The 23,740-nt window shown below is 41.1% G+C and overlaps 2 protein-coding genes across 6 annotated transcripts in view; one reads left to right on the top strand and one right to left on the bottom strand.

The window, feature by feature from the left end:
- Positions 1-17,182, bottom strand: part of mettl4 (methyltransferase 4, N6-adenosine) — a 58,754-nt gene extending 41,572 nt beyond the window's left edge. For all 4 annotated transcript variants that reach the window (XM_062021577.1, XM_062021579.1, XM_062021576.1 and 1 more), the window contains exons 1-4: positions 16,964-17,182; positions 15,150-15,221; positions 7,062-7,422; positions 1,507-1,576 (exon numbers count right to left, since the gene is read on the bottom strand). In XM_062021577.1, the coding sequence (XP_061877561.1) occupies positions 1,507-1,576; positions 7,062-7,422; positions 15,150-15,221; positions 16,964-17,182 (722 nt within the window). The remainder of the gene's footprint in view (positions 1-1,506; positions 1,577-7,061; positions 7,423-15,149; positions 15,222-16,963) is intronic.
- Positions 17,183-17,469: 287 nt separating this feature from the next.
- The window catches only part of smchd1 (structural maintenance of chromosomes flexible hinge domain containing 1), a 99,622-nt gene continuing 93,351 nt past the window's right edge, over positions 17,470-23,740 (top strand). Inside the window, exon 1 of one of the 2 annotated variants that reach the window (XM_062021575.1) lies at positions 17,470-17,740. In XM_062021575.1, the coding sequence (XP_061877559.1) occupies positions 17,588-17,740 (153 nt within the window). In that variant the 5' untranslated portion in view covers positions 17,470-17,587. The remainder of the gene's footprint in view (positions 17,741-23,740) is intronic. The other variant, XM_062021574.1, reaches the window with a different exon arrangement.

The raw sequence follows: 23,740 nt of genomic DNA, 5'->3' as shown, positions 1-23,740 counted from the left end.
TTCTGACAGTCGCTTCAGGATGCGCCGTTTTGTGGGCGGTCTTATTTACGTGGCTCACCTTCGACAGCGTCTTCTCCCCGTCATTTTTGTTGTAGCGGTGTAGCGTGCAAGGACGGGAGTAGAAGAAGTGTCAAAAGATGGAGCTAACTGTTTTAATGACATTCAGACTTTACTTGAATCAATAACGGAGCAGCGTCTCCTCATCCGGAAATAATCACACCAGAAATGTGTCCCGTGAAAAACCGTCCGACCGGAACTCTAATAACTAAAGTTACTTGGGTGAATAATGTAAACTCACTACACCGGTATGTTTTAGTGCTTTCATGGCGAGTTTACTAACAGATATAAGTAAGAACTTTACACTACTTTATATTAGAAATGGCAACAGCAGAGGATGAATGTCCCATAACAAGAAGATAGAGAAAAAGAAGAAGCTTATCAACTACGGCGTCAGCGCGGACGCGCGCAATTTTTCAGGATTTACGCAGATCCCAAAAACAGATCAGCAGGTACCAGAAGGTAAGAAAATGTGCTTTTGTATTATATTGCGAAACAAAATGCCAGATATGTCTTACCTTACTATGTATAAGTAACACCATAATAATACTCGTATGTTTAATACGCCAACAATCCTTCAAGCGGTGCGTCTTCATAGTTTACCAAAGTCGTACTAAAACATTTTGATAGATTTTTAGCGTTGTATATGTTGAATGATCTATATTTTCAATGGAACATTTAAAATGTTGGTGTTACCTTGACACCCATCATAGTGCAGGCTACACTTATCTCTTATGTTTGACTGCCATCTATCAATCAATCAATCAATCAATGTTTATTTATATAGCCCTAAATCACAAGTGTCTCAAAGGGCTGCACAAGCCACAACGACATCCTCGGTACAGAGCCCACATACGGGCAAGGAAAAACTCACCCCAGTGGGACGTCGATGTGAATGACTATGAGAAACCTTGGAGAGGACCGCATATGTGGGTAACCCACCCCCCTCTAGGGGAGACCGAAAGCAATGGATGTCGAGTGGGTCTGACATAATATTGTGAAAGTCCAGTCCACAGTGGATCCAACACATCAGCGAGAGTCCAGTCCATAGTGGGGCCAGCAGGAAACCGTCCCGAGCGGAGACGGGTCAGCAGTGCAGAGATGTCCCCACGATAAGTCACACTTATCGTTACACCATGTACCAAATAAAATAGCTTTGAGGTGGGTGAGCTCAACCAAACGTATTCCTTACATTAGGCGCACCAGGTTATAAGGGGCACTGTCAAGTTTTGATTAAAAAAAGGATTTTAAGCGTGCCTTATTGTCCGGAAAATACGGTAATATTATGCTCCCAATGCTATATTTTTACCAACTTATTAATGTATTATTTGTATGTTATTTCTACATATAGAAATGGATGAATGAGAACATTCATAGACATTGCTTGACACAAGTTATATTGCATTGTTTGTCAATAAGATCGTATATGTGTTGCACATGCATAGTCACCTGCGACTCCTCTTTACAGACTTGTTTTCCCACGGTGGATCCATCACAATGACATCAAACTTGCGTCCATCTGTGTAGAAAACAAACTAATCAATTCAACAGCAACGATTTCTAGGGGGTGTCCCAATACAACTTTTTTCCTTTCTATGCAATACCGATACTGGAGCCTTGAGTATCGTCCGATACGATATCAGCACGAATAATAGTTCATACTTGTATCCTTTTGTAGTGTGGAATGTTAGAAAACGTTTGATGAAGTGATACTAGTCAGAAAACAATGGTAGGTATGAAAAACACTAACCTAATTATTATTAACCGTCTGGAATGGACTTATGCTGTCTGTAAGTTGAAGTGTAGCGGTAATTGTTTTTTTGACAACACCTAGTGGCCACAGTTCATTAGGTTTGGCTCATGACGCAGTACTTTCTAACACGCTTCTGCCTAGGAGATTTCGTAATTGCAAGTATTATTAATGCACCTATATTTATTTCATACTTGTTCATATTGACAAATGTGCTGTTTTAGACTGCAATATTGTTCAATGAAGGACACTTATTACGTATGTCTAGCTTGTGTGCTATTGTGTGCTTAGCTGTTGTGTAGTTGCTAGTTCCTACTTGACTAAAATACAAGAAACGACCAACCTTGTGTGTTTACTGGAGGACATTTTTATGTTAACTGGATGTCCAGTTTTGCCAGTCAATATAATCCGATATAGGAATGTTACAATACCAGATCGGAAAAGCCTTAGGCCCTGTCTTCATTAAGCCGGACAACTCCTTAAAAAGGAATAATTATTTAGTCTAAGCCCCGTGTCGGCCACGCTAACTCATCGTTTAAGGTTCCCCTCCTTGGATAATTTTTTACACGGTTAAGTGCGCCGTGTATTTCTTGAATATCCGGCTCTTAGCTTTGTGTGGACTCATCGATCGTTTACAAACTGACTTCGGAGAGGATGAGACATCCGAAAGACCGCGCCCCACACAGGAAGTGACGTCAGAAAGAACGCGCCACAGCCAACTTTATAACAACCCGTTTCGTAAAGGAAAGATAGAGGCGAGTCATCCAGACATGCCCGGGTTTCTACTTCCTCTACATGTACAGATGCCTGTGGAAATCACACATCAATACCTTAAGAGAAGGAAACGCGCGATTGCAGCTATTTCGGATACAACACATCTCAGACGGCAACATAGCAATGTTGAGTTTTGGATAAGGCCTGGAAGAACGGCAGCCTGGTGGGATATGTTTGTCAACGAGTGTGTTGTGCCACAGGAACGACAAGAGAACTTTCGAATGTCCAGGTCAGCTGTGATTCTACCTGGCGAAAAACTTTGTCCATTTATCGAAGGAGAGACAACGAGAATGCGGGCTCCCTTGGACGAGGGAAGACTACGGAAAACTGCAAATGCATTTGGACTAGAGATGTCCGATAATGGCTTTTTTGCAGATATCCGATATTCCGATATTGTTCAACTCTTAATTACCGATTCCGATATCAACCGATACCGATATATACAGTCGAGGAATCAACACATTATTATGCCTAATTTTGTTGTGATGCCCCGCTGGATACATTAAACAATGTAACAAGGTTTTCCAAAATAAATCAACTCAAGTTATGGAAAAAAATGCCAACATGGCACTGCCATATTTATTATTGAAGTCACAAAGTGCATAATTTTTTTTAACATGCCTCAAAACAGCAGCTTGGAATTTGGGACATGCGGGGGGGGTGTATTATAGCGTCCCGGAAGAGTTAGTGCTGCAAGGAGTTCTGGGTATTTGTTCTGTTGTGTTTATGTTGTGTTACAGTGCGGATGTTCTCCCGTAATGTGTTTGTCGTTCTTGTTTGGTGTGGGTTCACAGTGTGGCGCATATTTGTAACAGTGTTAAAGTTGTTTATACGGCTACCCTCAGTGTGACCTGTATGTAGGGTTGGGTATCGAGTATCGAGTATCGATTGGAACCGGGACTAACTTTCCGATTCTCCCGGAATCGTTCAAAAGTTTAAATTTCGATTCCTAGTTTCGATACCCAGTCCGCCGACCGGAAAAAAAGAATAAGTCCGCCGACCGGAAGAAGAAGCCGCTGAACACCAACGAAGAAGCGCCCACCGACGGAAGTGTTAGCATAGCCGAGCCTATGTAGCCGAGCGAGTCAGTCAAGCATGGATAACGGGCGTCGGCGGTCGACAGTGTGGCTTTATTTTACTAAAAAAAATTAAATATCGGCAAAATGTAACACGTGCGACAGGATTGTTTCGTGCTTAGGAGGGTGCACGTCGAACATGATGAAGCACCTCCGAGTTCATGGAGTACAAATAAATGCGTGTTCCGTCTTCGACGCGCTGCGCCGACCGTCCTCCTCTGCCTCTTCCTCCGACGCCCAGCCTGGTACCTCGGTGACTGCATTGCAGTCCGAATCCGGTAAGTAAAACAATATATATGCAATAAATAATGTGTTTTGCGCCAACGTTGAGGCAGCTAACAAATTAGCCCGCATATTTTTTCATAGACAATTTACAACCTGCTAGCCAGGCTCCGCGATGTGCTCAGCGTACTCCGTTCACCGTAGCGGCAATGGGGAAGATGTCGGTGCCACAGACGGAAGAGTGCCACAGAAAGGTGACTGCACACATAGTCAAAAGACTGCATCCCTTTTCAGAGGTGGAATCTCCAACATTTAGGTTAGTTAAGCAATAAAGTTAGAGCTAAGCTAATTGATACTGGGCTAAACAGTAACAGCAACATTACATGTTTGTTTATGTTTGCAGGGATATGGTGAAAACTCTCAACCCAAAATACATACCACCTTCCAGGGACTACCTGTAAAACACATTGATCCAGGCATGGTACAAGAAGAATCGGAATCGAGAATCGGAATCGAGAATCGTCAGGAATCGGAATCGAAACAAAGAATAGGAATCGTTCGAATTCAAACGATACCCAACCCTACCTGTATGTCTGTTGATCAAGTATGCCTTGCATTCACTTGTGTGTGTGAAAAGCCGTAGATTACATGTAATTGGGCCGGCACGCAAAGGTTGTGCCTTTGAGGTTTATTGGCGCTCTGTACTTCTCCCTAAATCTGTGTACACAGCGGCGTTTTAAAAAGTCATAAATTTTACTTTTGGAAATCGATCATTTTGAAACCGATACCGATAATTTCCAATATTACATTTTAATGCATTTATTGGCCGATAATATCGGCAGTCCGATATTATCGGACATCTCTAATTTGAACTGGCAAAGCAGACTGTATCAGTTATTGTCCGCGATGTAGGTCGAGCGATTACTCAACGTCTAGTTTTGTACTCCATAACTATTGTGAAGCCATGAAGTGGTTGCGTCCGTCGAGTACGACTGCCAATTTCAGCCTCCAAGCACTGGCAGGATTGCAAGAATGGACAATGAAGGTGAAGGTAAAAGTGAGGAGTGTCCTGACCAGATATCTAGATCCCTAGATTTATTGTTGTAAAATGTTCTTTATCACATTGTTTACTTTCACAGGTCCATTAAAGATATGATTCATGTAGGATGGCTCAGGTGTGATTCACTACAATAGTCTAACAGCTGCTAATGGTGAAGCAAGCAAGGTTTACTGTTAAAAGAAATGTGACAATAGGCTACATTGAAACACAGGGTAAGGATACACTTACAGGTCAGAGGTGACTACGACGTATATGCGCGTCTGCCATTTTACGCGCATGCGTACTAGGTCGCGTTGCGCCGGCGGACGGATGGGGAGGGGGTCTTAAACGATGGCACTGTGTGTGTGGATAGGGATAAGGTTAGGTGGGAGATACCCTGTACAATCTTAGTGGAGAAGCAGCCTTAAAGGCCTACTGAAACCCACTACTACCGACCACGCAGTCTGATAGTTTATATATCAATGATGAAATCTTAACATTATAACACATGCCAATACGGCCGGGTTAACTTATAAAGTGACATTTTAAATTTGCCGCTAAACTTCCGGTTCGAAACGCCTCTGAGGATGACGTATGCGCGTGACGTAGCCTGGCGAACACGGGTATGCCTTCCACATTGAAGCCAATACGAAAAAGCTCTGTTTTCATTTCATAATTCCACAGTATTCTGGACATCTGTGTTCGTGAATCTGTTGCAATCATGTTCATTGCATTATGGAGAAGGAAGCTGAGCAAGCAAAGAAGAAAGTTGTCGGTGCGAAATGGACGTATTTTTCGAACGTAGTCAGCAACAACAGTACACAGCCGGCGCTTCTTTGTTTACATTCCCGAAAGATGCAGTCAAGATGGAAGAACTCGGATAACAGAGACTCTAACCAGGAGGACTTTTGACTTCGATACACAGACGCCTGTAGAGAACTGGGACAACACAGACTCTTACCAGGATTACTTTGATTTGGATGACAAAGACGCAGACGTGCTACTGTGAGTATGCAGCTTTGGCTTCTAAACATTTGATCGCTTGACCGTATGTGCGCAACTTTTTTTTGCGTATGTACGTAACTTTTTAAAAATATATAAGCTTTATGAACCTTGGGTTAGGTGAACGGTCTTTTGGGCTGAGTGATTGTGTGTGTTGATCAGGTGTTTGAATTGTATTGGCGTGTTCTATGGAGCTAGGAGCTAGCATAGGAGCTAGCATAACAAACACGCAGGTGTTTTTATGCAGGATTAATTTGTGGCATATTAAATATAAGCCTGGTTGTGTTGTGGCTAATAGAGTATATATATGTCTTGTGTTTATTTACTGTTGTAGTCATTCCCAGCTGAATATCAGGTACCGTGAGTATGCAGCCTTGGCCGCTAAACATTTGATAGCTTGACCGTATGTGCGCGTCACGTACGTAACTTTTTAAAAATATATAAGCTTTATGAACCTTGGGTTAGGTGAACGGTCTTTTGGGCTGAGTGATTGTGTGTGTTGATCAGGTGTTTGAATTGTATTGGCGTGTTCTATGGAGCTAGGAGCTAGCAGAGGAGCTAGGAGCTAGCGTAACAAACACGCAGGTGTTTTTATGCAGGATTAATTTGTGGCATATTAAATATAAGCCTGGTTGTGTTGTGGCTAATAGAGTATATATATGTCTTGTGTTTATTTACTGTTGTAGTCATTCCCAGCTGAATATCAGTTCACCCCCGGCTCTCACAGCATCTTCCCTATCTGAATAGCTTCAACTCCCCACTAGTCCTTCACTTGCACTTTACTCATCCACAAATCTTTCATCCTCGCTCAAATTAATGGGGAAATTGTCGCTTTCTCGGTCCGAATCTCTCTCACTTCATGCGGCCATCATTGTAAACAATAGGGAACTTTGCGTATATGTTCAACTGACTACGTCACGCTACTTCCGGTAGGGGCAAGCCTTTTTTTTAATCAGATACCAAAAGTTGCAATCTTTATCGTCGTTGTTCTATACTAAATCCTTTCAGCAAAAATATGGCAATATCACGAAATGATCAAGTATGACACATAGAATAGATCTGCTATCCCCGTTTAAATAAAAAAAATTCATTTCAGTAGGCTTTTAAAAATATTTTTTTGTCATTTTCTTAACGCACTCACATCGGAGCAGTGGCTCCATTCGGGAGAAATCAGAGAGCAGGAAGGCGGTTCGTGGGGGTATTACGTATTCTTCTCCCATCAGCGTGACCGCCGCGGCACAGTCTGAGGTGTGCTCCGTTACCCTGGAGAACAAGTCCAGATGTGACGTGCAGCCACGCTCATCAACAAGTAACTGGGCACAGTCTGTCTGGTCATCGTCATCCACTCCAGGAAGATCTTTGGCCATGTCACAGAGACTGGCCAGGTTGCATTCATGACCAGGAAGAGGGTCCTCTGTTGGGTTTGTCCCTCCTTGAAAGTATCCGAGACGTCTCGCAGATTCCACAAGGGACTTGGTTTCCTCCAAAATGACACATCTGACCTGCAGTATGACACATAACAAATATTTTTTACCCTGCCATGGGAAAAAATGCATTCTACTATTTTGCCACCACACAGTGGAATGCACTACCAACAGTCCTTAAAATTCAAACTTCCCTACTAAATTTTAAAAACTTGCCATGAAATCATGGCTCAGCTCAACCTCTACCTGATCTGAACCAAAATTGATCCCCAGCAACTCTTTGAAGCATCAAACAGGTTTATGAATGAATGAATGAATGAATGAATGAATGAATGATCTTTATTGTCATTGTGCATGTACAGGTACAGGTCCAACGAAATTTAGGTTGCTTCCCTATGGTGCTTTGCATTTTTAAAAAAGAAGAAGAAACCACACAATATACAAAAACAACACAATATACACAATATGCAATATGGCCTAAGACCACTCTAAGAGGCAATGTAAAAAAAAAAATATATATATGTGGTTATAGTGTATATATATATATATTTTCTCATTCTGTTTTGCACAACATGTGCATAGTCATGTACATAGTGTATATACCCCCCGCCCCCATTTTTTGTATACCGTATTTTCCGCACTATAAGACGCACCGGATTATAAGGCGCACCTTCAATGAATGGCATATTTCAAAACTTTGTTCATATATAAGGCGCACCAGATTATAAGGCGCACCTATGCATCCATTAGATCAGGGGTAGGGAACTTATGGCTCGCGAGCCAGATGTGGCTCTTTTGATGACTGCATCTGGCTCTCAGATAAATCTTAGCTGAAATTGCTTAACACGATAAGTAATTAATAATTCCGCTGGAAATCACAGTGTTAAAAATAACGTTCAAAATATAAAACATTCTCATGCATTTTAATCCATCCATCTGTTTTCTACCGCACCTGTTCAAGGTTGCGGGTGGCTCAGCCAATCCCAGCTGTCCTTCGGGGTACAAGAGGGTCGCATTAATGGTAAGAAGTATTTGATTTATTATTGGTTAGCTTCAGAATACCAATGATATTAAAAATAATAAGAGACTTATTATACTCTAAAAATGTTGGTCTTACTTAAAAACGCACGCATTTAGTTGTATTCAGTGTTAAAAAAAATGTATATGGCTCTCACGGAAATACATTCTACAATATTTGGCTTTCATGGCTCTCTCAGCCAAAAAGGTTCCCGACCCCTGCATTAGATGGAGCTGCGCTAAAGGGAACGTCAACAAAACAGTCAGGTCAGTCAAACTTTATTAATAGATTACAAACCAGCGTTCTGACAACTCTGTTCACTCCCAAAATGAATAAACAGCTGATTTACTCGTGTTACGGTAAATCAAACGTTAGTGCAATCACAATATAGTAACTAAGGCTGCAGCTAACGATTATTTTTCTATCGATTAATCTATAGATTATTTTTTCGATTAATCGGTTAATCTATAGATTATTTTTTCGATTCATCTATAGATTATTTTTCCTTTTACCGATTATTTTTTATTTTATTTTATTTAAAATGAAGATGAACAAATAAAAGTAGGCCAGTTTTTTCAAAAGGCATGGCTTTTATTTACAAAAAAAAAAGTATGGCCACTCAGTCAACATTGACAACAACATGACAAAATATTCTGTAACAATGTAAACATTTAAAACTTTTAACATTTAACAAAATTAAAAGTAGCTTATTTGCTTTTTAATGTGCAAATATAAAAGTAAACATCCAGTGCAAATCTTAATATTCTGCAATAGTATAAGCATTTCAAAAGTAAAAGTATTGCTTATTTTGCTTTAAAATGTGCAAAAATAAAGATAAACATCCAATACAAAAAAGTGCAAAACGAAATATTCTGTAACAAAAGTGTAAACATTTCAACAAAAGTGAAAGTATTGCTTATTTGCTAAAATGTGCAAAAATAAAGATAAACATCAATACAAAAAAGTGCCAATCTAAATATTCTGGAGGACTGTAAACATTAAGTATTGCTTTTAAAATGTGCAAAATAAACATCCAGTCCAACACAGTACACAATAACCAATTCTACTCATTCCAGTGAGTGACTAACAGTTGTAATGAAGAAAGGTTAGCATGTCTACATGCTTTGGTTCTTTTCTTGTTTACAATATTCCCAGCAGCTGAAAATAGGCGCTCAGAAGGGGTCGATGTGGCTGGAACTGAGAGCTAATTAGCCTTCACCTCAAGCCAGGACTGCGAGTGAGCTGAGCTGCAGTTTAAATTTCTAGTAGGTCAACGGGCTCATAGTGATGTTACTAGTAGTTGACTGGGAGGTGTTTATTATCATTTGGGGAGAGTCCACTGCCTGATGCTCACCTGCTAAACACCTATCTGCTCCACGCTGAAGCGCTGACTACATGCGCTCTGAATACGCACTGCTGATTGGCTGATAATGCTTCGTGTGTACCAATCAGATGGTTGTGTGGGTGGGACAATGCTGCGTGTGTACCAATCAGATGGTTGTATGGGTGGGACAATGCTGCGTGTGTACCAATCAGATGGTTGTGTGGGTGGGACAATGCTGCGTGTGTACCAATCAGATGGTTGTATGGGTGGGACAATGCTGCGTGCTGAGACAGAGGCAGCCGCAGAAGGAGCAAAGCAACTTGTTAAGACTTTAGCAGCTAAAGTTAGCTTTAGCTTAGAAACTCGTTCGGTACACCCCCGTACCGAACCGAAAGCCCCGTACCGAAACGGTTCAATACAAAACACATAACGTTACACCCCTAGCAGATACAAATGACACATTCATGTTTTTGTGTAATGATGACAACGTATGCTAACGCGGACGATTGACTAGTTGATGGTTGATGGTTTTCTTTTCAAATGTTCGTTCATAGCCGTTGTGCTGCTATGATAGGCCATTTACGCTCGACACTGTGCATACAACAACATTATTAGGCTGTGTATTGAAATACTCCCACACTTTTGACGACTTTTGGCGTGCGTTTTTCCCCTCGCTTGCACAGTCTGCTTTGCGCTCCGCCATGACGGTAGTGTGACGTAATTATGCGACGCGTCGACGCACAAAAACGGCGTCGACGTATTTACATAACCGATGACGTCGACTACGTCGACGCGTCGTTTCAGCCTTAATAGTAACACTCGAAATAGTGCAGAGCAATAACAATATAAATAACTCAACGTTGCTCAAACATTAATGTCACACAACACAACACACAAAATAAACATGTAAAGCTCACTTTATGAAGTTATTCCTCATCCACGAATCGCTCGAATTCTTCTTCTTCAGTGTCCGAATTAAACAGTTGGGCGAATACAGCATCCAAAATGTCCGGCTCCGTCTCGTCGAAGTCGTCATTAATCGAGTCAGTGTCGCTGCTGTTGTCTAGCATTTCAGTGACAATTCCTGCCTTCCTGAAAGCTCGGACCACAGTTGAGACTGATATATCAGCCCAGGCATTTATGATCCACTGGCAGATAGTGGCGTATGTCGTCCGGCACTGTCTCCCTGTCTTGGTGAACGTGTGTTCGCCTTCTGTCATCCGTGTTCTACTGCGTGACTGATCGCTTTGAGTTTAAACTCTGCGTCGTAAGCGTGTCTCTTAATAGAAGCCATTTTGGGGTCTTTACATAAACACACAAATGGAAATGAAACGGCACGCCTCTCGCAGTCATATATCCCAGCATGCACCGCGCGCTTCTTCTTCTACAAGAGCGGCTGATTACCGTAGAAGAAGAACTTCTTCTCGTACAGAGGAAAATGAAGTTGGCAGCTGCTTACCGTAGAAGAAGCGCTCCTTCTTCTACGGGGAAAAAGAAGTTGCGAGACTTAAACTTTATGAAAATGAAGTTTAGGTTTGTTGTGGCTCAATATTGGTCCATATATAAGGTGCACCGGATTATAAGGCGCACTGTCAGCTTTTGACAAAATTGGAGGTTTTAGGTGCGCCTTATAGTGCGGAAAATACGGTATATTGTTTTTCAAATCACCTGACATGTATACTTTGTATATGTACCGTACATAATTTATAAATTTTTTAACGTAATTTTGTATATACATGTTACAGGTTGTATATCGTTTATTATTGAATGTATCAAATGTAATGAATATGTAATGGACCACAATAGAAACAAGCCTTTTTGTGCCATATATTTGCCTTTTTAAAGCATTACATGGATTCAATTCTTTAAGATGTCAAACTTTTCAACCAATCAATCAAAAACCAGGTGCATCTTATTTATTCTCTTTGTAAAACCTACGAAAACAAGACCCTCCCCCCCCCCCAGGAATTCACAATGTTGCGATCGTGCCAATTCATGCAATTTCAACCAATCACCACAAATGATGTACCCAAGTTGCCATGCAACATTGGCCACTTCTCGTCAAATTTACTCTCGAGTACACTCAAATGCGTACCTCCAAATGTGACTCGGGTCAGTGGTCACACAGGCCTCCAAAATAGCTGTCCCAGGCTATGCCTGGAACATGAATCTTTGGTTTTGGACCTCCAAAAACAGCATCTTTTCAATGTTCATTGTTTCAATGCGGTGAAATTACATCTAAAAACCTTTAATCAGTAAACTCCAGACCTGTTCCCGCTCATTAGGACGTTTTAAGGAGTAAAATAGGATCAACCTTAAATACTGAATGGATGATGGCAGTTTCCCATTTAAAAAGCGGTCATGAAATCAAACATATTAGACAGCAATAGGGCTGGGCCGATAAAACAATATCAATATATATCGCGACAGACACGTAATTGATATCCATTTTAAAAAATGCGTTAGATTACATTTTTTAGTCAGAAGAAACCGGAAAGAACACGAAATGATCAGTAAGCAATGGGAGGGGCACATTAAACAGCCAATCGCGAAACAGTATCAACAATCACATTTGGTTTCGCCATCTTGCTGTTGATTCTCTGCATTGAGTGAGAAGAGAAAGTAAAAATGAGTGCTCCAGAGAGCGAATAATTTGTGACATAAACTTTGTAATTGTGAAAAATATAGACAATTGGCAAACAAATGTGTTCTGTTAAACCACTAGTTCAGTGGTTCTTAACCTGGGTTCGATCGAACCCCAGGGGTTTGGTGAGTCGGCCTCAGGGGTTCGGCGGAGCCTCCACCGCGGCGTTCAAGACACACCCGACTCATCGTGTAAATAAAAACTTCTCCCTATCGGCGTATTATGGATACCCCCAAACAATGTTCCCTCTAATTTTCCATCTGATTTGCAGGTGTGTAATTTGTTGTGACTTCATGCACTGTGTTGGTTTTGTTCTTTGAACAAGGTGATGCTCATGCACGGTTAATTTTGTGCACCAGTAAAAAAAACATAACTTTGTCTGGAATTTGAAAAAAATAAATAAATATATTTTTCACTAAAGAAGGGTTCAGTGAATGCACATATGAAACTGGTGGGGTTCGGTACCTCCAACAAGGTTAAGAACCACTGCACTAGTTGTAACATAAGCTCGCCGATGGTGTTCTTGTTATATTTTTTGCTTTGAAAAATGTCACAGTGAAAAAGACGCAAACAACACCTTTAAGTGTTTTTTTGAGATTTTAGAAATGTGTTTACGTTGTGTGTTTTCCATGGTTGTGTTGATAATTCCTTTATTTTCTACTCTGATAGCTGAATGGATTATAACCAGAAGGTAAAAAGGTTAACATTTAATACATTTCCTCCTGGTCCATATTTTCCGTAGGTCAAAAAATATCAATAATTATCGACATCGACCAATGGGTTTAATCCAGTCACGTGACTTTTGAACAGAAGTAAACAAAGTGGTGGGCCACCAAACCAAACAAGGCCAATGTGCAGTAAAGTATATGTTCGCAGAGGGCCTGGATCTTACTATTAAAACCAGAAACTAACCCTACACTATCCCTAGACGTTATTAAAAAAAGATTAGATGTAGGTCACATTCCCAGACATCATTCCACAGACAAAACAGATGAAAACTTGGAAAAGCATGGAGGTCTAAAACTTTGTGTATAGCTGGGTCAAGGAAATTGGTATCAAAACTCTCCCGGATAAATATGCATAGTTTCTGCTTGGGTAAGGTTGCATTTCATGATTGAACTTTGTGTCTACACCCACGTTTGTTGCCTTATTTCTGTTACACGCGCCATTAAGGAGAACGCTTGTTTTCCCCGTCTTGTTATATATCAGTATATATTATATACTGTATATATAATATGTTAATATTACATATATGTTATATTTTATATTGCTACTATGGTACATTTTTAGTCCTGCATTATATTATCCTTTGAAACTGAGCTACTGTGTGGAACAATTTCCCTTGTGGATCAATAGTTTTTATCAAAATATAACTGTAGATCTCAACTTTGTGTATGTGCTGAAAGCTTCCTTTATAATTAGTTAATTAGGTTTATTTTGTTTAGACTCAGCGAGTTGGTGCTTTACGAAACACCCATCCATTTTCTACCGCTTGTCCCTTTGGGGGTCGCGGGGGGTGCTGGAGCCTATATCAGCTGCATTCGGGCGTAAGGCGGGGTACACCCTGGACAAGTCGCCACCTCATCACAGGGCCAACACAGATACTCATTTTTTTAAAAGCTAATGTCAGGTTCAAACACTGTTGACATCTATTAATCAGACAAGAGGCAAAGAATCAAACAGAGACAGAATTAAATTTGGACCCATGAGGAGCGACGTGGCGACAGTCCTCTCGGAACCGTCTTCCACCACGCCCTGCCAGAAGCTTGGCCTCCTCCATTCTTTATTTGACTTTCTTCCCCCCACCTGCCCACAGCTGCTTCAAGAGGGCAGCGGGTCGTAAATAGCGTTGCCTTTGGTTACCAAATAGTTCAAAGAGAGTTTGTTTAAATACTTCAAAGAGAGTTCCTCCTGGAAGTTTGAAGATCCTGCCATCTGTCCGACTTGAAGTCACAGTGGAGTTTTAAAAGCCTTCTTCTTGGTAGGTTTGAAAAGACAGCCTTTTATCTTCTTATCCGGAACACAATGTAATACAACGGTTTTTTGTGAGAACTTACACACAATTATTCCAACAGCTAGTCAAAGATAATCTTTATGACAGGAAGGCTTTGATGTTTTTAAAGACTAGTCGAAGATCGCACTCGTACCAAAAATGTGTTTTAAGAACTTTGAAACAAGATCAAATACAAATATTAAGATAATACTTAAAAATGGGATAAACTAAATGTTAAAAGTATGTCAAACAAACCTTCAGCAGAGTGATAGAATAGAATAGAATAGAATAGAATAGTTTTATTGCCATTGTTTGAGAACGGGTTCACAAACTAGGAATTTTTCTTGGTGCAATCGTGCAACATAAAACACATATTTGGTAATAAAAAGAGCTGTAACTGAGCTATCAGATCTTGTTATAGACTTAGAAGGAATTCAAGGAGCTACTGTTAGGTAGATCACAGCAAACTTGCGCGTATTTCTACTTTCCTTGCTCCCTTGGTGCGTGTGACCTTTTCTCGTTGTTTTTCGTAAAATCTTGACATCTTTCGCCCTTGATTAACTTTCATCCTTTTCACAATTTGAACGGTTCCAACAGCCTGAAACAACGCAAGCATTGGGCAGTTTTCTTTGAGAAAGGCAAAATGCCACCCACAGCGCTATGACAACAGAAGCTTGCTGGCCCACCACTTTGAGCCTCGCATGGTTAATGAGCCGGACTTGACGTCATGTGAATAAAACCTATACAAGAAAACTTTTTTTGTTTTATTTTTAGCCATATCGCCCAGCCCTAGACAGCAACAATCACAAGACTGATAGGCATTTACCTTCTCATGAAAAGCGTTTGAATCGATCTCTCCCTGATTGAGATGACTTTGCTTTCCTTTCCTTTTCCTTTTCTGAAAGAATAAACAGAGCATTATTATTTTTGTAAACAAAGCTCTGACTGTTTTTATTGTTGCATTGCAGATGATTTAATGTCGTGGACCGGGAATGTATGCTGCCAAATTACAAACTCTGTTTCCATATGAGTTGGGAAATTGTGTTAGATGTAAATATAAACGGAATACAATTATTTGCAAATCCTTTTCAACCCATATTCAATTGAATGCACTACAAATACAAGATATTTGATGTTCAAACTCATAAACTTTATTTTTTTTTGCAAATAATAATTAACTTAGAATTTCATGGCTGCAACACGTGCCAAAGTAGTTGGGAAAGGGCATGTTCACCACTGTTTTACATGGCCTTTCCTTTTAACAACACTCAGTAAACATTTGGGAACTGAGGAGACACATTTTTTAAGCTTCTCAGGTGGAATTCTTTCCCATTCTTGCTTGATGTACAGCTTAAGTTGTTCAACAGTCCGGGGGTCTCCATTGTGGTATTTTAGGCTTCATAATGCGCCACACATTTTCAATGGGAGACAGGTCTGGACTACAGGCAGGCCAGTCTAGTACCCACACTATTTTACTATGAAGCCACGTAGATGTAACATGTGGCTTGGCATTGTCTTGCTGAAATAAGCAGGGGCGTCCATGGTAACGTTGCTTGGATGGCAACATATGTTGCTCCAAAACCTGTATGTACCTTTCAGCATTAATGGTGCCTTCACAGATGTGTAAGTTACCCATGTCTAGGGCACTAATGCACCCCCATACCATCACAGATGCTGGCTTTTCAACTTTGCGCCTATAACAATCCGGATGGTTCTTTTCCTCTTTGGTCCGGAGGACACGACGTCCACAGTTTCCAAAAACAATTTGAAATGTGAACTCGTCAGATCACAGAACACTTTTCCACTTTGTATCAGTCCATCTTAGATGAGCTCAGGCACAGCGAAGCCGACGGCGTTTCTGGGTGTTGTTGATAAACGGTTTTCGCCTTGCATAGGAGAGTTTTAACTTTCACTTACAGATGTAGCGACCAACTGTAGTTACTGATAGTGGGTTTCTGAAGTGTTCCTAAGCCCATGTGGTGATATCCTTTACACACTGATGTCGCTTGTTGATGCAGTACAGCTTGAGGGATCGAAGGTCACAGCCTTAGCTGCTTACGTGCAGTGATTTCTCCAGATTCTCTGAACCCTTTGATGATATTACGGACCGTAGATGGTGAAATCCCTAAATTCCTTGCAATAGCTGGTTGAGAAAGGTTTTTCTTAAACTGTTCAACAATTTGCTCACGCATTTGTTGACAAAGTGGTGACCCTCACCCCATCCTTGTTTGTGAATGACTGAGCATTTCATGGAATCTACTTTTACACCCAATCATGGCACCCACCTGTTCCCAATTTGCCTGTTCACCTGTGGGATGTTCCAAATAAGTGTCTGATGAGCATTCCTCAACTTTATCAGTATTTATTGCCACCTTTCCCAATTTCTTTGTCACGTGTTGCTGGCATCAAATTCTAAAGTTAATGATTATTTGCACAAAAAACATTTGTTATCTGTTTGAACATCAAATATGTTGTCTTTGTAGCATATCCAACTGAATATGGGTTGAAAATGATTTGCAAATCATTGTATTCCGTTTATATTTACATCTAACACAATTTCCCAACTCATATGGAAACGGGGTTTGTATATTCATTCTACTTAATGAACATTTTTATTTTGTAAAAACGGTAAGTACTTACCTTTGGCAGCATTTCTAGCTTAACGTTTTCCTCCACAGCAGCACCGCGTGGCTTCACACCACAATGCGGCTTTAAAATGAGAAAACATCGCCTTTTGAAGCGTGCTTTCATTTTTGACCAGGTATCACCTTCCCTCGTCAAACACTTTTCGTAGCCTTGGTCGATGAGCGAGCAAGTGTCTAAACACCACCCACACCCACCCTCCACCACCACCGACATCGCCAATGTTGTTAAGTCTCGCTTTGCCAAAACCGGAAGTACATGTATAAAATACAGCGTTTTCAGTTTCCGCTACTGAGTAGTGACGGTAAACTCGATTCATTTATCTGACTCGAGTTCGTATGAGTATTATTAGTATTACATTATTATTTGAATAAACATTGCCAAAAATCGTAACTTATTACCTGAACTCGTTTTTATCTTGCTCCAGCAGGGGTGAATAAGTGGAAAAACGAAGACCAACGCAAGCGAGTCTCGCACTCGATTCAGTAAAAAGACTCGTTCGTTTCTAACAGCTCTTTCCTGCCTCACGCATCTCTCCGACGCAGTTTCGAGGTTGGGAGAACCCCACTCGCTCATGTTGTTTTCCCAAAGTAGTTAATTGATGTCAAGTAGGACCAGAACATGTCCATCTCTCACAAAAAATGTCTACCGGAGGAAAAGCGGGCCCAAAAAAGGATTCGCGTCTACGACTGTCGCCTCGGAGGGAATCAGGGAGCGGATACGGTGATTGACAGTAACATGGACTTCAAACACTTTCTACTGAAGCTCAGGAGTGTAAGTTTTTGTTGACGTTTTATTTCAACTTTGGAGATTGTATGTGAGGAGTGGATCATATTGACGATTATATTTTGGAGAATATTATTTTTTTGTCTGAGATGATAAATACAAGTCAAACAGACGACGCTGGATAACAAGCCGTCGTGGGTTGTGATTATGATTTGGAACAGGTGAGCATCTCGTTTGCATGCCAGAAACAGATGAGATCAGTTTTGAACTGAGATACATTTAGCGCCTTAAAAAGGCTCACCCGGAAGTGGATAACAAATATAAAAATACTGTACAAAGTTAAAAGTTCAAGTACCACGGATAGTTAAAGTTAAAGTACCAATGATTGTCACACACACACTAGGTGTGGTGAAATTACTCTCTGCATTTCACCCATCCCCTTGTTCCACCTCCTGGGAGGTGAGGTGAGGGTAGCAGTGAGCCGTGGCCTCGCTCGGAAATCATTTTGGTGATTTAACCCAGTGTTTTTCAACCTTTTTTGAGCCAAGGCACATTTTTTTCATTGCAAAAATCCCGAGGCACACCACTAGCAGAAAACATTAAAAAAATGAAACTCAGCAGCCGATATTGACAATAAAAAGTAGTTCTCGCAATTGTTGGATATGAATTCAAACCATAACCAAGCATGCATCACTTTTGCTCTTGTATCAAAGTAGGTGTACTGTCATGACCTGTCACATCACGTTGTGACTTGTTTTGAGTTTTTTGGTGTTTTCTTGTGTGTAGTGTTTTAGTTCTTGTCTTGCGCTCCTATTTTGTTGTTGATTGTCATGTCATGTATGGATGCACTTTGTGGACGCGGTCTGATGCTCCACACGCTGTAAGTCTTTGCTGTCGTCCAGTATTCTCCATCCATCCATCCATCTTCTTCCGCTTATCTGAGGCCAGGTCGCGGGGGCTGCAGCCTAAGCAGGGCAGCCCAGACTTCCCTCTCTCCAGCCACTTCGTCCAGCTCTTCCCGGGGGATCCCGAGGCGTTACCAGGCCAGCCGGGAGACATAGTCTTCCCAATGTGTCCTGGGCCTTCCCCTTGGCCTCCTACCGGTCGGACGTGCCATAATCACCTGTGGTATCCTGACCAGATGCCCGAACCACCTCATCTGGCTCCTCTCGATGTGGAGGAGCAGCGCCTTAACTTTGAGCTCCTCCCGGATGGTAGAGCTTCTCACCCTATCTCTAAGGGAGAGCCCCGCCACACGGCGGACGAAACTCATTTCGGCCGCTTGTACCCGTGATCTTGTCCTTTCGGTCATAACTAGGGCTGCAACTAATGATTAACACGCGAAGTCCCAGAGAAGGGTCAATTGACACTTTTACCTAGAAAACACACAAGAGGGTCATTTGACCCCTAGTCCCCCCTGTGGACACTCCTTTTGTTATGAAAATGTGGCTGTTAGTGGCACACGGCAGGGGGCCACTTGAGCCTGTGTGGGGGAGGGGACCTTACAGCTCAAGCTTTAGTTCTGAGGTAGGTTGTGTGTGTTTTTGCAAGGATCAACAGAATGAAGGGATCAACACTCTGACATTTATTGTTAAAAAAAATACAAAACAAAACATATTTACAAAGAATGAAAAAGCAACTGTTTTCCCAGTTTTGGTGTGGAGGGTTGTTGCAGAAGCAATTGTTATTTTTGTGTGCCAAAAATAGTTTTAAAAAAAAATTTACAAAGAAAAAAGCATATTTACAAAGAATGAAAAACCATGTCCATGTAAACGTGACTGACATACATTTGAGCAGTCACTCACAATCCTGGCACTGCCATTGCTCCTTTCGGCATTTCCCACATGTATAATTTTTCTGTCTACCTAGACAAACTGCCCCTAACAGCCTCATTACCATAACAAAATGAGTGATTAGTGTATTCGGGAAAAGCGTCGGGCCAAATGACCCCTCTCTGGGTCTTCTAGGTAGACAGAAAAATGCTGGGACTTCTAGTGTTAATTTGATAATCGATTAATCTGTCGATTATTACTTCGATTAATAATCGGATAAAAGAGACAAACTACATTTCTATCCTTTCCAGTATTTTATTGAAAAAAAACAGCATACTGGCACCATACTTATTTTGATTATTGTTTCTCAGCTGTTTGTACATGTTGCAGTTTATAAATAAAGGTTTATAAAAAAATAAATAAAAATTAAAATAAACATTTAAATTTAAAAAAAAAAAAAAATTGCCTCTGCGCATGCGCATAGGATATATCCAACGAATCAATGACTAAATTAATCGCCAACTATTTTTACAATCGATTTAATCCATTAGTTGTTGCAGCCCTAGTCATAACCCAAAGCTCATGACCATAGGTGAGGATGGGAACGTAGATCGACCGGTAAATTGAGAGCTTTGCCTTCCAGCTCAGCTCCTTCTTCACCACAACGGATCGATACAGTGTCCGCATTACTGAAGTAGCCGCACCGATCCGCCTGTCGACCTCACGATCAACTCTTCCCCCACTCATGAACAAGTCTCCGAGGTACTTGAACTCCTCCATTTGGGGCAGGGTCTCCACCCTTTTCCGGGCGAGAACCATGGACTCAGACTTGGAGGTGCTGATTCTCATCCCAGTCGCTTCACACTCAGCTGCGAACCGATCCAGTGAGAGCTGAAGATCCTGGCCAGATGAAGCCATGAGGACCACATTATCTGCAAAAAGCAGAGACCTAATCCTGCAGCCACCAAACCGGATCCCCTTAAAGCCCTGATTGCGCCTAGAAATTCTGTCCATAAAAGTTATGAACAGAATCAGTGACAAAGGGCGGCCCTCGCGGAGTCCAACCCTCACTGGAAATGTGTCCGACTTACTGCCGGGAATGAGGACCAAGCTCTGACACTGATCGTACAGAGAGCGGACCGCCACAATCAGACAGTCCGATACCCCATACTCTCTGAGCACTCCCCACAGGACTTCTCGAGTCCTTAGAGGCTTAGCAAGTTTTTAACTGCAGCCCGTAGGTTGGGCGAGTCAATACGTGTTCATGCACTAAATTAGTCTGATTTCTGAAATATTTCGGCTATAAATAAACAGCCCAGACAAATGCCTTACTCCGATCTGTTTGGTTTTTGAAAAGACAGACTAACAGACCTGGATTATGCGATTGGAAACCAGATCTCTTGACGGGGTGAGAGGACCCTTTGTGTCAACCATGCGCCAGTCTCAACGCGCGGCATACAACCCGGAAGCAGATATCATTCAACATGGAGAGGATACTTATAATTTGCTTAAACAATTAAAAGAACAGAACATTTTGAAGTGCATTGATGGTAGAAAAAAAGAAACTGAGATTTATTTAAGAAGGTCACTGAGGAAATGTAAAATGCCGGATCAATTCGGACTCCCGAACAAAATACAAATGAGATGAAAGAGAACGAAGCAGGTATATCAAAGGCGGATAATAAAGTGTACACAAACCTCTTCACGCTGCATTCGTGATTAGCAATAGCTCTGTATTCCGCACAACTGGCAAGATAGTCCAGAACAATAGCAACCTTCCCCTGGAACAGTATCAGTCGTGGCACGAACAGTCTTTTCCTTCGGATTTAAAACTCCTTCCATCAATCCACAGAGCCTTATGAACATTCAAAAGTTTAGTTTCCATGATTTTCGGCCGAAAATTCCTTTAAAAAAAACCCTTCTCCGCCAGTCTTTTTTTGCATCGGACTTTCATCCGCCCCTATACATTCTTGGTAGTAGTGTCATGTTTATAGCGCAATCTAAGATCATTTCCTTATGCTGTCTATTTAAAATAAGCATGGCCATTAGAGACGTAATATTTGTAATGTGTGTCAATATTACAGCGGACATCACTTAAAACTAGTTGTAAAAATTCGCAAATCCCAGTGTGACGTCATAGGTCAACCGGAAAATGAAGTAATCTAACCTGGCTAAAATGAAATAAGCGCCCGCCAGTGTACAGGAGAGATATGGTGTATGACCAATAGTCGCATTAGAGCAAGTGCATGGACACTTCACACGTATCTGTGAAAATACAAAAAAACTAACTCTTTGAGAAATCAGCCTTATTTAGTGCACATAAAAGTACCGAGTGATCAGAGAGTCCTAAAGCTGCACAGGAAAAAGAGTGATAAGAATCCTTTATTACTGTGTAGCAGTGGTCCAGTGTGTTAGTTTCCCTAGTTAAAGTCCCAACGATCGTCACACACACACTGGGTGTGGTGAAATTTGTCCTCTGCATTAGACCCATCCCCATGTTCACCCCCTGGGAGGTGAGGGGAGCAGTGAGCAGCAGCGCTCTGGAATCATTCTGTGATTTAACCCCCAATTCCAACCCTTGATGCTGAGTGCCAAGCAGGGAGGCAATGGGTCCCATTTTTATTGTCTTTGGTATGACTCAACCGGGGTTTGAACTCACGACCTTCCAGTCTCAGGGCGGACATTCTAACCACAAGGTTACTGAACTGGTACTTAATATGTTGTCTGTATTTGGGAAGCTTATGGGTTAGCTTTGCTCTGTTAAGGAAATGATGAGCAGTTTTTTCTCTATGTCGATATTTGGCATTTTGACGTATTTCGGGATCTGCCCGTTGTCATCGGTACCGGTATTTAAATTTTTTTTAATTTTTTTTTACAACACATCTACATCTGCAGATAAAATATATGCACATGACACCAGTATTTAGTGTTTGAAAATAAATAATTAGTCAAGTAGACACTGCTCGAGCACCATCTTGTTTGCCATGCATAAGAGGAATTTCCCCTTTTTTTGTCACAGTTTCCTCTCTTTTTTTCACTGCAGTGCTCACGCAGCATCACTGTCACTTCCTCCTGCAATGTTGGTTGCTTGTACAGTCTTTTCTGCTTAACTTTCAAAAATTCATTTTTTATTTTTTTTGCCAAATATCCAATTGTTGTCCTTTTATTCCCGGCGTCTTAACCCGTTTTGTTTTGTCTGTTTTGCAACTCCAACGAACAATACTCCATCCACAGCAAGGAGTGCATGCTCAATAAAGGATTTTTGTTACGTGATTCATTCAAGTAACGTGACCGAGATGGATGACAGAAAAGATATCCTTGCCAACATTCCCAACTTTGTGTCAATAATAATATATTGACATTTTGAGACTTGTTATATAAGTAAAGCAGAAGAGGCAGCATTCTCATACTTTCTGTAACATCCAGGAAGAAATGTCAAACGGCTTGAAAAATGTCTCATCTATAAGCTACTTGAAGGAGCCAAAAACTTATTTTATGCAGTCCCACATCACTAGCAAGATAAATCACTGTTTTTGTTAGAATTTCAACTTCTACACTTTTCTAGAAGGTTTAGTAAAGGTATAGAAAACCAACAGACCCAACAGGCATGATGTGCATGCTGCTGATTCTGTGAAACTGAATCATTTACTGAAAGGGGCGTGTTAAAAAAATTGCAGTGCGGAATTCAATTAGTGAGGTCATTGATTATGTGTAAAAAAAAAAAAAAGGTGTTAAACAGGTGGCCCTTATTTAAGGATCAAAGCGACGGACGCTGCATATGCTGGCTGTGCATTTGTCCTTGAAAAACTGAGTAAAATGGGTCGTTCAAGACACTGTTCAGAAGAAGAGCGTTCTTTGATTACGAAATTAATAAAAGAGGGGAAAACCTATAAAGAAGTGCAGAAAATGAGAGGCTGTTCAGCTAAAATGATATCAAAACGCTTTAAAATGGCAGCCAAAACCAGAAAGGCGAGGAAGAAAAAGAAAAACGACTCTCCGAATGGATCGGAGAATAACCAAAATGGCAAAGGCTCAGCCAATGATCAGCTCCAGGAGGATCAAAGAAGATCTAAGAATTGCCTGCAAAGACTGTAACAATCAGACCACGTCTATGTGAAGCCTAGCTACCAGTGAGAAGCCCCCTCAAAGTCCCATTGTTAAAAAAAAGACGTGCTGAAGCGGTTACAATTTGCCAAAGAACACATTGACTGGCCTAAAAAAATGAAAAATGGTGTAATATTTTGTGGACTGATGAGAGTGAGATTGTTCTTTTTGG

The sequence above is a fragment of the Entelurus aequoreus genome, linkage group LG15 (genome assembly GCF_033978785.1).
Source record: "Entelurus aequoreus isolate RoL-2023_Sb linkage group LG15, RoL_Eaeq_v1.1, whole genome shotgun sequence".
In the NCBI taxonomy this organism is placed as follows: Eukaryota; Metazoa; Chordata; class Actinopteri; order Syngnathiformes; family Syngnathidae; genus Entelurus; species Entelurus aequoreus.
This window is presented reverse-complemented; position numbering and strand designations above follow the sequence as displayed.